This window comes from Diospyros lotus, chromosome 2 (assembly GCF_014633365.1).
Source record: "Diospyros lotus cultivar Yz01 chromosome 2, ASM1463336v1, whole genome shotgun sequence".
NCBI classification, from domain to species: Eukaryota; Viridiplantae; Streptophyta; class Magnoliopsida; order Ericales; family Ebenaceae; genus Diospyros; species Diospyros lotus.
In genome coordinates this window covers 4,402,034-4,417,195 of record NC_068339.1, presented here as the reverse complement: position 1 = coordinate 4,417,195, position 15,162 = coordinate 4,402,034, and the positions used below count along the sequence as shown (strand labels likewise).

General features: G+C 35.2%; 2 protein-coding genes across 2 annotated transcripts; both read right to left on the bottom strand.

The window, feature by feature from the left end:
- Window positions 1–3,355: 3,355 nt before the first annotated feature.
- Window positions 3,356–12,580, bottom strand: LOC127795203 (alpha-mannosidase I MNS5). Its single transcript, XM_052326739.1, has 15 exons — window positions 12,364–12,580; window positions 11,869–11,911; window positions 11,721–11,786; window positions 11,585–11,646; window positions 11,381–11,480; window positions 10,984–11,166; window positions 9,539–9,587; window positions 9,277–9,456; window positions 8,915–9,035; window positions 6,280–6,361; window positions 6,104–6,189; window positions 5,857–5,957; window positions 4,754–4,895; window positions 4,317–4,467; window positions 3,356–3,887 (listed from the first exon to the last, which is right to left on the bottom strand). Exons 1-15 carry the CDS (start codon window positions 12,495–12,497, stop codon window positions 3,663–3,665), a joined length of 1,725 nt encoding a protein of 574 aa, XP_052182699.1. The 5' UTR covers window positions 12,498–12,580; the 3' UTR covers window positions 3,356–3,662.
- Window positions 12,581–12,746: 166 nt separating this feature from the next.
- LOC127795204 (uncharacterized) lies at window positions 12,747–14,669 on the bottom strand. The gene is made up of 2 exons (XM_052326740.1): window positions 13,949–14,669; window positions 12,747–13,805 (listed from the first exon to the last, which is right to left on the bottom strand). Exons 1-2 carry the CDS (start codon window positions 14,522–14,524, stop codon window positions 13,797–13,799), a joined length of 585 nt encoding a protein of 194 aa, XP_052182700.1. The 5' UTR covers window positions 14,525–14,669; the 3' UTR covers window positions 12,747–13,796.
- Between the last annotated feature and the right edge of the window lie 493 nt (window positions 14,670–15,162).

Below are 15,162 nucleotides of genomic sequence, written 5' to 3'. Positions count from 1 at the left end.
ATTACTATATTCTATTTGGTCCCCTCTCCCTACGTTACAAAATTTCTCTATTTTATTCGATCAAATCTGATTACATATATAATGTTATTTTTTTTTCTTTTCTTTTTGGTATGTTACACACACATGTATATACATATGGTATGTGTGATAATATTCTCAATTTCAATGATGGTCATACACAATATAATATTATATATGTCACACATTCATTACACAACATTCCGAATCATATAATAAGACAGATTTTTTTCCATCCGTTTTCATTTTAAACGCAATCATGAACAGGGGAATGTTATCCACTCATGGCACCAAATTTGATAAAATATTGTACATTCTGTCTAAATCATATTTATCAAATAATTGAGAGGAAGGGGGGGAAGGGAAGATGGTTGATGGAGAAGAAGACAGAGGATGGTGGAGCCCCTCCAAAATTCATAATACGAATACGAGCAAATGAAATAATTGTAAACATACATACGCCTGTGTCTGTCTGTATCTTCATCTTCTGAGGTTGTGGGGTCCAGTACGAAAGAATAGAACCATGATTGATGGCCATACAAACAATCCATGCTAATGCATGCATGAGATGTCTAATCTATCCGTACGTATACGGTGATAATTTATTTAATTTAGTCTTAATTCGTAAGAAGTGTGTGGAAGGAAGAAATTATTAGGACGTACGTGTAGTAAGTTGATGTATCTAAATAATACATCGTAATAATAAAATAAAATAAAAAGAAAATATTATTTTCACATAATAATAATACTTGTAATAAAGAAAAATATTTATTTATTTTTATTTTTGGGTTAAATAACTTAAAGTTGGGAAAACATTGATGACAGTGATGCTAGAACTAAAAATGCCGTGCAGCCTAAAAATTAAGTACGGAAGAGCGGAGGATAGGATGGGAATATTATTTTACCTAAAAACTTTATGTCATGTGATTTTGAAAAGAATTGGGCGACAATCAAATTGCCACTTTATGGAGCTCACTGTGCATATTATTCTGCATGACGTGTCAACTAAAGTGTTCCCTAATCTATATATATTATTTGTTGAGATTGTAGAATGGATAATGATAGTCTAACTAAGGTGCTATCTGATATAGGATGAGAGTGACATTTTTGTAAGCAAATGGTCCACAGTAAGATTTGGGGAAATCAATTATCAATCGACACGCCACTAACATTCCTGCAACTCTAATCATTTGGATGGTTTTCTTTTTCTTTTCTTTTTTAACTCAACTTGCAAGTATTTTTGTATAAACTTTTTGTTTAGACTAATTTGATCAATAGCTCCAATGTTGGTCTCAAATGGGTTGGGCTGGCTGTTGGTGCCCAGCCCAATGGGCTCGACCCATTTGGGAATTTGTTGGGGCTTTTCAGTAGAGATCAATTAAATCCAATAAAAATTTATTTTTAAATCATCTTCTAACCACGTGCAGTAACAACAAATATATTAATTTTAATCAGTAATCACTCTGAGAAATAATGTTAGCTCCCTAATTTGTCTAAAATTTAATGTTTATTTCAATGAATTTTACGATGTCAGGCCACGCAGTGCAACCCCCCTTGTATCTCCAAGCTTTTCGAGAATGTGTTTGATTAATTGTTTTAGTTTTCAAAAATATCGAGAATTTGTAAAAATAACAGATAGATGTTTCTAGAACTTTTATTCCACTTTAGGTAGTATTTGTTAAGAGGATGTTTGTTAACTAATATAAAAAGTATCAAATATGAAAGTATTCTAAATGTTTAGTCTTTTCAACGTATTTGTTAAATTTATCTGATTATTTTTGAAAAAAAATCTCACTTTGACCTCTTATTTCCCCTTTTCAAGATAAATTTATCTAACCTCTCCCCTCATAGATAAATTTATCTGACTCTTTTAAGATAAATCTCAATTACCTATATGTCCCTTGGAGGATAGTTAATGTCATTTAATGTGTTTTAAATATTTAAATTTATTAAAAATTATTTATTTAAGTTTTATAATTAATATTATTTAATATATTTTTAAATTGTTATATGTTTTGATAACTTTTAAAATTTAAATGACATTATTCATTTTATTAACTTTTAAAATTTAAATTTCTCTCACTCTCTATATATATTTTATTAACTAATACAATTCATTTCATCAATTTTTAAATTATTTTATTTAATTTTATATTTTATTACCTATTACGAAAATATGTTTTGGCCATTTTTAATTATCTAGGTAAAATTATTGTAATTCCATCAATTAACTCTTTTTAAATTTATTTTTGAATTTAAATTTAGAAAATAAAATATATATATTTTTTGCCATTCATATTAATCAAAAAATACCATTTTAATTATAAATATTTTGTTGATGTAAACAAAAATTTTTAAATGAATTTGATAATAGAGATATTTTGGTAAAAAAATTATTATCTTGATATTTATCATATACATTAACAAACACATAAAAATAAAAAGTACAATTATTAGTAAATTTCAAAAAATTTAACAAACACTTTGATAGAAATTTTGAAATGTTTCATAATCTTATTTTGACCATTTCATATCTTGATCCAGAAAACATTCTAACTTTATCTTGATACCTTTTATCTTGCTTATTTTAACAAACGCTCCCTAATTAAAATATAGGGTCAAAAACATCAAATATGAGAAACATTTCAAATGTTTATTCTTTTCTAACATGTTTGTTAAACTTATCTAATAATACTTAGAAAAGAAGTCACGTGATTTCTTATCTTGATTTTTCAAGATATGTTTATCTCTCTCCCTCAAGATAATCATATCTTAATGCTTACAGATAAGAAAAAAAAATGATCTTTATATCCTTTAGTGCATTTAAAAAAATTTAATAAACAATTTGATAAAAATCTTAAAATATTTCACAGCTTTATTTTGACTATTCCATATCTTGGTCCGAAAAATATTTTAACCTTATCTTGATATTCTCTTATCTTGGTCATTTTAACAAATACTACCTTAATATACATAAAATTCACCTTAATATACATAAAATTCAACCGTGTGATACACTAACAACTTGTAGACAGCTCGCGAATAAAAATAGCAATCGTGTGGGAATAAACTTTTTTTTCTTAATTTCTACTTTTGAAATTTTGATATGTATAGACAAGACAATTAGAAATTTTGAAAGAAAACAACTTTTAAAATTTTTAATTAGAATGTTAAAAAGTAAATGGCCCATTTTTTATAAGAAACAACTTTTCAAAATTTAGTTAGAATTTTGAAAGGATAAAATCTTTCAATATTTGAGACTAAGGTAGCTAGAATTTTAAAAGAATACAATATTTCAATATTTGACCATTTAAGAGGAGTTTAATTTATTTTAAACAACAACTTAAAACTTCTAACACAATGATCCTTTGCCCTTGGAAACCATGTCAACATGTCCTCGGTTCATTCACACATGGCTGGCTGCACATCAAAAACTTGTTCCTATGCCCAGTAACTAGTTTTCAGCACAAAAGTTGGCATAAAGTTTAAGGACTTCTGCACATCTTTCGTTTCTTGTTCTGTTATCCAACTGGTGTCAGAATAAGTACCTGCGGGACGAATGATACTTGAGCTACGATCTTGGTACTCCGGATCTGCAATTATTTCCTTCTCGCAGAAAGAATGTCGAGCTTTACAGGGTTTTCTCATGCCCACCACAGGCCGCAGTAGCCAGCCATGCTGCAGGATCTTCGCCTACAAGTGGTTGCATCAACTCCACAATCCTTCTCAACCAAACACCTGTGGTCAGCTCGAACATCAGGGATATGGCAAGCACTCTCAACCTGTTCGCCGCCAAGCCCAGATTTCAATGCGGTGGCTGGACAGACTTGCAAAGACATTGGACTTGCTCGTTTTGCTTGTCGTTCGTCCTGCAGGAGACAAAATGTTCAACTCTAGCAAGGACCGACAGTTATGAACACTACCTACATACAGCTCAAAATGGAGCCATAGTTGTATTACTGAAATACCACTACGCAACATATCATTGAATTAAATATGCCAATAATTACTTTTCCAGATAGCACAGTTCAAACTGCCAGTGTGAACTAAATAAAGATTGATCCAAAGATCCAGGATTATTCATTAGAAGGAGATCAGAATCATACGATCTCTCTCTCTCTCTCTCTCTCTCTACATCCATATCCTGAATATAGAGATGTCTCATAGTGATTTTGATGCAATCACAGCTACAGATCAATTTTTTTGTTATTTTTTTTCCTAAACCACTATCTTATCAACTATTATATCGAATATGACACTCTTCATAAGTTAATTTCTAAGAAAATGCAGAAAATTACCCTGACATCAGTCCAGTAGGTTGGGATGTAAGCCTCAGGAAGCCTCTCATGCCAGGCACTCACAACTGGGAAAGGATGGCCCTCAGTTGTGAAAATATAATTCCGATCAACTAAAAATGAATCATCAAAGAGAAGATACAAATACTTGCACCTGCAAAAGTATGGGATATTACATGCAGAGCAATTTGATAAGTATATGTACAGTTTAAAGCATGTGACTTTATACAAGCGTAGACCAACAAAGCAAGTTGATAAGTGTAGACCATTATGACATATAGATCAAGTAAAATGCTCTATAATTCTACTAGCAAAAAAGAGAAAGTCTTGTTGCTAAAACAGGAAATACAATCTCATATACAACATAATAATGGATGATAAATACAATTGTCGAGTTAAAGTATTTCCTATATATTTTCATGATAATATAAAATTCTCACGTTTCAGCAAGGAAGAAACTGTGCTGATGATCTTCTAATTGCATGGTTGTGACATCCCTAATGCTTGCAAATCCGCCTTCAACCTTGGTGTACGAATTGAGAGAATTTACAATTGATTCACCTACTTCTAGGTACCATGGATCTGAGACCAAGCAAGATACTGTTTATTAAAGAAGGTAACAATCAAAGCACATAAATGGGCAGCTAGAGGACTCAAAGGCATGAGAACTAACTAATGCTATAAATAAGTTCGTACATGAAATAATGTGCCTACATCCCACGTGGTGCAGGATACCAACCTACATTCAAGTTGTAACTAAAACAAATATTGAACTCAAGAAAAGACATTTTCCAGTACTGATATTACTGCTGTAATTGCATAAGTAAGGAGCAGTTGGAATGGACAGAGGGCCAGAGATCTGTGAACTATTAATTGCAATCAATCAATGCTTATTTGAATATATCAAATTACTAACGGCTCCTCAAACAAAAAGAAAGGATTCCATTATCGGCTCATACAAATATCAAAAATAATGACTCAATTAATCGAAACCAGATAACTGCTTCAGCTTCATGGCTTCATTGACAAAAAAACATAAAAGGTACCAAAGAAGCCAAGATATAACATCAATAATGGAAGGAAGAGAGTAGAGGGATACTAATCTGCAGATTTTTTCTTGTAAAAAGGAAGATATATTGAAAGCATTACACTATTTTAATGACTGTCTTCAATCTAGGAAATGAGGCGAGACCATGGAGTGGAAGCAATGCAGATGGTATTGTATAATTTTTGCTTCTGTTATATATGGTAATCAAAGTTCAATCTCAAACACCAATGTCTTTTGGTAGATTATGCAGTATGTCCAAACACACACACACACAAGGAAATCAAGAGCTTGCTACCAGGATTATACATCTTTCACCTATGACAGCAGTAATGTTAAGCATAATTTTCCAGTTGGATGGGTAGAGACTAAGGTTCAATTATTGTTTTACATTTTAGAAACATCATACAGATAAATATCTTAGATTATGAAGGGGAAAACTAATCCTTCAATGTGAAAGCTGAAACTAAAAGTTACAAAAAAAGAAAATAAACAGACCTTTGGTTGCATGATATAGATAAAATGTTGACTCTGCCAGTTCAGGGCGTAAAGGATAATATTTCTCAGTAGGGTGCAACATCTGACGATCCAGCAAATACCTAAAGTAAATGTCTTTATTAGATTTATCTATAAGGCAACCACAGTAATCTTCACAATCAAAGTTACTACCTTCCATATAGATAATTTTTCTTTTCATGTTTTTACTTAGAAGAGGAGATAGGAGGAAGAAGCCTTGTAGTTGTACCTTTCCGGTAACACTCCAAATCTTTCCCATACAGAAAAGAACTCACGGTGTGATGAATTAGCTGCCGCAATATCCCCAACAAGTACCTGATTACCACAATAGAGATCAGAATTCTGCTCCAGGTTCATGCAATAAAAATAATAATAAAAAAAAAGTGATGGTCTTCATTTACATGCCTGTAGACCAGGCCAAAATGCTTGAAGACTTGTCAGTTGCAAATAAGTAGGCTGTCCTGTCCTCATATCAGCTTCATGGTACCTGAATTAAGTAAACTGATAGTAATGCTTCCAAAATCTAACCACCCTGGGGTTATTTATAAGTGTGAAAGTAGTCCTGCCTCTCAGAAGCATCAATAGACGTTAAAAGATTGTAGGGTTACTTTTATAAAAAGGCTCTTTCTCTAGCAGCCCACCCCCCCCCCCCCCCCCCCAAAAAAAAAAAAAAAAAAAAACTTTTTGTCAACTATAATTATGATATAATGTTTGAATAAAAATAAAGTTTAACTCTCTCCCTTATGGTCAAGCGTCTTTCACTCCGTTACTTGTTGGTCAAGTTACCCTTAGCGGGCCTTTTCAAATCTTTGCCTCTTCATCTTCCTAAGACGAGGAGAAGGAAGTATGATACTTAGAATGCCAATGCTTTTCACAGACAGATATGGACGAGAGAAGTTTTCTCCTCATCTCTGCAAGACACTCCAAGTGCAAGACTAGAGAGAGAAGAATGGCTGACTGGGACGGGATAAAGCTAAAGCTTTCCTTCTTGCTTTTTTGATTCTGATAGTGATTATTCTTCAATTGACATAGCTTCTACCTATTTCGAAAATCTTAAGTACGTTTCTTGGCTTGGTATCCTGCACAAGTTCATGATATCTACATTCAACTGTGCCCTAGAGACACAGTCGAAGCACGCCAGCCCAGTGTGCTTCTTTCATGACATGTTCTGGTCCCAGGTGTAAGAAGTTGTGTCCGTCCTGGATATCTGTAATCTCCTCCCACGCTATTCTGGACTCATTTACTAAATGCTACAAAAGATCACAAAAATGATTTTCTATGGGGTGGCTTGGGTGATGAATTTACATATCATTTGAAAATTGTGACACTGTCATGAAGCAGAAAAAAAAAAAAAGGAAAAAGAAAAAGAAATGGTATACTGTTTGGTCTCTTTTAGGTGGTGGGAGTTTAGGTATTAAAAAGTATCTTTTAACAAACTGCTTCTTGGTGAGTCCTTCTGGAGAGTTGTGGAAGGGGAGAGAGAGTCTTTGAAAGAAAGCAATTGTTGATAAGTAAGGCGTTTATTGGAGTAGGTGGACTCCCCAGGCCTGCCATATGCCATTATGATGTTGGTATATGAAAGGGTCTTATAAGCATCTGGACTGAGTTCTAAAGGTTTACTTCTTTTGAGGTTAGTAATGGAGCCAGTACTCATTCCCTAATCTTTTGGGTTCGCTGGAGACTGAAATACTGCAACTAGGACTGCTTTATGGTTATACCAATACTAGGGATTGTAATCTCCATGATTGGGAAATTGATTCCTTTTTAGGGCACAAGGATACAAATAGTTGTGAACTCCATTAATTAAAGGAGCTAGGAAAGTTATTTCAGGAAAATTGTTATGGAAGTCAAAGGCTCCTTCTAATGTAGCCTTTTGATTTATTTTTTAATTTTAATGGACAGCCTCACTGGAATCTATCCTCACTTTTGATAATCTAAGAATGTGGTGTTAGGTTGTGGTGAATAGGTACTATTCATGTATGTGAGATGGAAAAGCCAGTTCAACCATTTATTTTTGCATATTGTTCAATGCCTATGACAGTTAATATTTTTTTCTTCTTCTTTTATGTAAAGTGGGTGATGCCAGCTTTTGTGATTGATGTTTAGGATTTTCGAAGCCAGGGTTGTTCAAGTAGGAGGTTTTTACATGTTTGGAGGTTGATTCTTTCTCACGTCATGTAGGATATCTGGTGGGAAAGGAATTTCACAGCTTTGCAGGAATAGAGAGTTTTTGTCAAGGTACCATTATCTCTTCATACAAGGTTTTCCTTATTCTAGGGGTTGTTATCGACACCTTGTCTAATAAAAGAAAAAAGACAATATTGGATAATTCTGCAAACGAATAATGTAACCTTTAACCATCAATCTTCGTCCTATGAAAGCCATTTATTTTAATGAATATTGTCTCAAATAGATATGAATATTTTTATGAATGCTACTAGTTCTAAAACTAAAAATGAAAGAAGAGGCTACTTACTGAATCTGAAATTTGAAGGAGAACCAAAGATGTTGAGCACATAAAAGTACTAATTGAACAATTATACAAATTGAACAGAAGAATATGATCTAAAATGGCAGGAATCTAAATTCTGAAGCAATAAACAAACCTTGCTAGAACATTCCTTTTTCTTATTGGTCAATTTTTTTTTTTTTGTGAAAGCGTAAAACAGTCAAACTGGAAAAGAAGACGACTATTTGGAGATTCAGCTGCAGTGCAAATTTTATAAAGTTTTGGCAAAACCCATGCCCATCAAGGTAAAAATACTTTTAACTCTGAGCAAAATATTGGTAGCAAGAAACTCTAGTATCAATCATGCTTCGCTTGGTTGCCGCTGATCCAGATCAATAAGCATCAATTTAACAGAATGCAAATTAGAATCAGGAAATCTTGCTTCCCAATTTGGAATTATCAACAAACAGCGGAACACCCATTTTCTTTCTTTCTCCTTTTTCTAAGAATGAATGTTTCCCATTTACTGCTGAGCTCAAGTGAAAGAAAAACGTATTGTATGGAACAGGAAGATTATGGTTGGTACTGTACCATGAGCCGTGTTTGAAATATTTCTCCACAGCAAGATAGGCAGACTGAAACATTCTCCAAAATTCATCTCTTCCAAAAATAATATAGGCTTTTACTAGATATTCATAGAATGAATCAACCCCTGAAAAAATATGACAACCCAGAATTAGAAACAACTCCAAACCAGAGGCAGTGGTGAAGTTGATTCTAGCCAAAAAAATGTAACACCAGAATGTAATAATGACTAGGCATTTTACATCTTAAGAACTAACCAATTCTTGAGCACCAGACCACCTCATCCAACTGAACAAAGATGAAATTCCTAGCAACTCATATGAACTCTTATGCAGTCACAAGAAGAGATCAAAGCAGAGAGAATATACCAGCTCCAATCCCAGAAGAGTACTCTAACCACTCTCCAGTCCCTACATCCAAAGTTGTTCCCAGAAGATTCAAAGAACTCCGCATGCTCCACAATTTCCGAAGAGCACGCAAGGCTGCAGATTCAAATCTGGGGTCACCAGTCAGCTGTGACAAAACTCCCATTTCAAGAATCAGTGAACCTGAATCAGGGAATAGAAATTAGCCTATTCCAGACTATTCACTAAAGGATTCATTAAAAACTGCAAAAGAAATGCTCATCACCACAGCCAGATGTGCTTGTTTCAGTTGTCTCATGCTCCATCACTCCATACTGTCCACAGTTTGCATTAATGTGGTGTCAAAAATCCTTCTTACAAACAAAACCACAAACAATATTCATACTTTCCCTTTCATTAAAAGGTGAACATGGTATAAGATAACTACTGCATTGAAGGATAGATAACATAATTCCAGTGATACAAATTAAGAAAAGCAACAAATGATAATAATATGAGAATTTAAATTGTTAAGTCTGTGACTTTGTCAAGTTTTAGAAATTTGTTAACTCCTTAGGCAATGCAAGGCAGCACTAAAATTGCAGAAGTTAGAAGAAGAGGAGTTGGGAGGAGAAGAAGAGAAGAAGTAGAGGGAGACCCAATAGAGAGAGAAGACAAAGAAATTTTATGAGGAGAAAATTAATGTAATCTTTGTTCTAATTCATCAAAATGGATTTCAAGATTCTTGAGCCTATATTTATTGGCTGAAACTAAAAGATAAGTCTAACCAACAAACCAGATCTTACTAAAATGAAAGATGAAATCTAAATAGATCACATCAAAAATAAAATCTAAAATCTAAATTCCAAATTTTAAATACCTTAGTGAGATTAGATGAGGTCTGTTTTAGGAGAACTCAATCAAAGCGAACGGGAAGTTCCCAACGGACCCTTCAGATTATTGACCACTTCCGCTTGTTGAAACTTGTAAAATGGTGTGTGGAATGCTCTCAAGGAGAGTAGATCTCTTTATCCTCCATGTACTAGCTTAAACATGGCCACATGCCAACATCCACAAGGATTAAAAACAAACTTGCAACTTTCAGGTAAAGACACGTACTCCCTTTGATCACTGTACCATCACATTCTATATTATCAGGAGCTTCACGAGAGTTCCGCAAAAGGGAGCTTTCCAATTCAATTTTACATTGCTGTTGCTTTTTACGATTAGGAAAATAAATCCTCAGTTACAACTAGTGCCTTCACAAGATTAAATAAGTTCATCTTCAATGTAATTCAAGCCCACTGTCAATGTCATGAAACCAGTTACTGAAGCACAATCTACATCAGCTCAAACATTTGCAAAACCAACACAACAATCACAGACTTAATCCCACTAGGTGGGAGTCAGCTACTTGAATGCTAGATTCCCCACCATCTCTATCCATGGTCATATCCTCTATAAGGCCATTTGCAAATAGGCTAAATAAAAAGCACAAGTTACATTATAAGGATAAAAGGAACATCCCAATCATCATAGTTTGTATACTAAAGAGGGACTGCTATATCAAGGTGAATCCATGTTAGTGCAACAAGCACAATCAAGAGAAACAAGCAGCTTGAAACTATGTAATTTACAAGGATAACTTGAATGTATGCAATTCATCACAAGTTGTGAACTAATCTGAATTGAAATGCTTTCTTTTTAACTCCAGCAAGATGTAAGAAGTACCTTCAAGTTAATCCATGCATATGGCAATCCTGTAGGGGTATCAAAAGCAGGTAGAAAACGGTGCCCCAAATCTTCAGCCAGATTAAGAAGTTGTTTCTTGTATTTTCCTTGGACTAACCTGTTTGTAGAATCAGTTGCAAGAATATGAGCAGAAACAAGTCCTCCAAGAACTCTTATGTTGCACTACACAATACCGGAAACACCATTAAACACAATTCAAGCCCTTCAAATTCAACTTGATTCACCACAAATTCAATCCATGCCACAAGAAGGAAATAGAAAAATGAAAAGAAATTAGTGACACCACTTATACTTTAGTCCAGTAGTACAAGACACATAAAATGAAGCATCGAGTCAAGTGCATCCAAAACTTAACAGTTAATTGCGAAGTTCATACCTCAAAAAGATTTATCCTTGCATCAATATCAAATGTTAAATTTTCAGAAAGCCAAAGAACTGCTCTTTCGAACTCTGTGTTGTTTCCCATGATGACAAGACTGAGAAAAAGAAATAGATAGATGGGATATTGGAATAATGATTTGTTACAATAGCACAAACCTAGAAGATAAAGGTATACCTATATCCCTTTATGTATCATTACCTGGACAATGACTCTATAAGTGTAAGGGCAGATCCATTATACTCTGGCGGCAAATGTTCAAGCTAAAATTTGAGAAATTAGAGAATTAGATAACTAGAGCTGGTAAATGTAAATGATTTCAAGTGAGAAACATTACCCTTAAATTTCCGAGCTCGACAAGAGAGTTGGTGTATGTTTTGGTCAGAGGTTTTAACTCATCATGCTAGCAAGACAATAGGGTAGAACATCATCTGTCAGGGAAAATATTTGTGTGCTTGGAAGAGGTAATGGGGACTAGAACTGACCGGAAAAGCATAAATCATGTAGTTGTCATAAGCATGGTAAAACCTGCAAAGGGAAAGAAGCATTCTATGCTGTTAACAATCAGTTGAAAGAGAGAGGATGAGAGCAGAAATGGACAACATAGAAGCTTCATTATAGTTCTTCTCTTATTTCTAGGTTTTCTCCCCTTCTTTCATCCTAAAATTTCTGCCTTTCATAGAGCCGTCGCCTTGTACAGAACTTAAACGGTCTAGAAACAATAATTTGAGGAGTCAACAAAAGATGAATTATACCATTATGATCAACTAGCTCATATTTTCATCGTGCAAACAAACATCTGAAATTTAATCTGAAAATCCATCTAGAGAAACGCATAAATAAAACAAACCCCCAGAAGAAGAAATTATCTAGCAGTTGGCGTAAATTCAGCTAAAATATCCAAATGGCCGATGATGTCCCCCCCCCCCCCCCAAAAAAAAAAAAAAAAAAAAAATCAAAAGCAACATTTGTAAACTCACATCTTGCGGACTTTGTCACTCATCCGTTTCTTCTTGGCGGCCCAACGATCCTCGTCGGACATGGCTTTGTACAGGATGGTGGGAGAAATCAGTAGAAAAAACACAAACCACGTCCCAGAATTGCGAGGAAACATATTTTCTGCGACGAATATAAGGATTCCTGATTCCACAAACAGAGAATTGAAGAGAGAGAGAGAGAGAGAGGATCCGTCCGACAGTCGTGAGCAAAGAAGAATACGAAATAATAATAAAGGAGATAGGATCAAAGATAAGGTGAGTGTAGTCACTTGTGTTAAAAAATAAAAATCAATAGAAGGGTTAACTCCACTGTCAATCTGGGCTCTTTAGAATTAGCTGTGGACAATGAACTGTGTATTGCTTAGAAGGGGGAGGTTAAAAGTGTTATTATAACTAAATTTTCCATAGAAAGTAATAAAGGAGATGGGATCAAAGATAAGGTGAGTGTAGTCACTTGTGTTAAAAAATAAAAATCAATAGAAGGGTTAACTCCACTGTCAATCTGGGCTCTTTAGAATTAGCTGTGGACAATGAACTGTGTATTGCTTAGAAGGGGGAGGTTAAAAGTGTTATTATAACTAAATTTTCCATAGAAAGTAATAAAGGAGATGGGATCAAAGATAAGGTGAGTGTAGTCACTTGTGTAAAAAACATAAAAATCAATAGAAGGGTTAACTACACTGTCAATCTGGGCTCTTTAGAATTAGCTGTGGACAATGAACTGTGTATTGCTTAGAAGGGGGAAGTTAAAAGTGTTATTATAACTAAATTTTCCATAGAAAGGGGAAGACAGAGGAATGTCAATTGCGCCTGGTAGGCCCGACTTTCCTTGGTTTGGTGGGCCATTTTAGGCCCTGAAAAAATTTGATGCTTGGGTTGGGTCTCTCCTCTCTGGCTTCACAAAATGAAAGCTCGACGGTTCGGACTCAGCCCATAGTCAGAATTGGGTGGGCCGGATGAACGCCTCTGGCCCACATATCAAAATTTAGCAAGAGAAAGAATATCTAGAAAAATGAAAGCATCCAGAGCATTACAGCAAAATTATACTATATGTACTAGCAGCAGCAAAAAAGACAAAAGAAAATTATACCATATGCATAAAATCGAGGTGCCCTTTTGGTTGTGCGGCACGATCACAAATGAACTTTACCATCTCTTCCAAGAGACAACAATTAGAAATTTTGGATTACTTCCAATCAGCACCATTGAATAAAAGAAAAAAGATGCATGTTCAACTCTTGAGATCTTCTTTTGTTTGCAGAGTTAGCCATTGGGAATTTCGTACAGAATGAAAATCAAGCATAGCAAACATATAATCAGTTTCCTTCTTAATCACAAACAAACTTGGCTTGGTCTCTGCCGGCACATGCTGCTCCACACTATCGATGGCGTCACTTCAAGAGAAGTCTTCCATGTCAACCAGTCTGTGATATCCAGTTCAAATACGCATGGATTTGAACCAGATTCGGAGCATTAGTAGGCCTAACTAAGATCAGCAACCCTTGGGCTGCCCTAGCTTTAGCTGAGTATCCAAACTTGGAGAAGCAAGTGCAAGAGAGTGCTTTACCCCGGAAGTGCTTTTCTGTTCCCGGCTGAGCATGCCAAGCCTTTCTTCATGGAATGCACAGAAAGGTGAAAGAGTAACAGAGTCATTCAAGCACGAGCTTCGGTATCGATCCATGGGGCTTAAGCTAATCTTCGACTCATCGAGCGGGAACACAGGAGGAACATGGGAACAGAATTCGCCAAACCATAACAGAGGAGAGTGGTGACTCTGTGGAGTTTGAAGCCCACCATAGAAGCCACCCCTCCGTGCTTGAAGTAGCATTCTCTTCCTTCGCTGCCTTTCCCTCTTATGAGCATTTTGGTGTCCGCCAAGCCCCTGCGAGGTCGTGAAAATCTTGAGACAGAACTGACATTCGTACTTCCTCTGTGGCGCGGAACTCGTCTCCTGGGCAATTTTGTCCGCGACAGACAAAGCTGTATTTGCAGAATTCAGGCTTCCATCGGCTTTCCCTGATTCTCTTCCACATCTCACATCCTTTGCATCAGGATCCACATCAAAGCCAAAGAGTCTTAGCTTTTTCTCCTCAAAGTGACTGCAGGGATCAGCATAGCTCTGATATGCTACATCGTTCTCCATTTCACTCAGACTGATGAAACCTTGTCTTGCCTACAATATATAGAAGCTTAAACGGAGCTCCATTGACATGATTCAAGTAAAAAAAAAAAAAAAATGATATTCTGATAGCTGGAATAAAAAAGCAAGCAGCAGGCGAAAGTCGGAACAAGAAGCGGTATGGACACAAGTTCGTGACTTTTCAAATACGCATAAAATTTTCACCTAAAAGAGGCTTGAACGAGGAAATCTATGATAAATGAGCTTTTTTCAATCAACTTTATGGATGCTGCAAGGTCATTTCAAATGGATACCGGGTCATTAAAGATAAAAGCGGCAATGAAAATCTCATGTCTCCCTAAAGGTCAAAAAGAGGAAGGAATACTACTGGCTAAGGATGGCACTAGCTTGGAGGATTTTCCCAGTTTACCACTAGCAACTTCTAGACTATTAGGTGTTCTGGCATGGTGTAACACGTAAAATCACAATTAGACTCATAAATGTTAACCTCGGAAATGGGAACAAAGCAGATTCCAAATAGGAGAATGAAGAGTGGATTAAGATGTAAGCATGTCCACTACTCCAGGTCTTCAGTAAGATCTGGGCATATCTACAAAGACCATGCAAATGGAATACTTAATATGCCAAAGGAGATATCTACA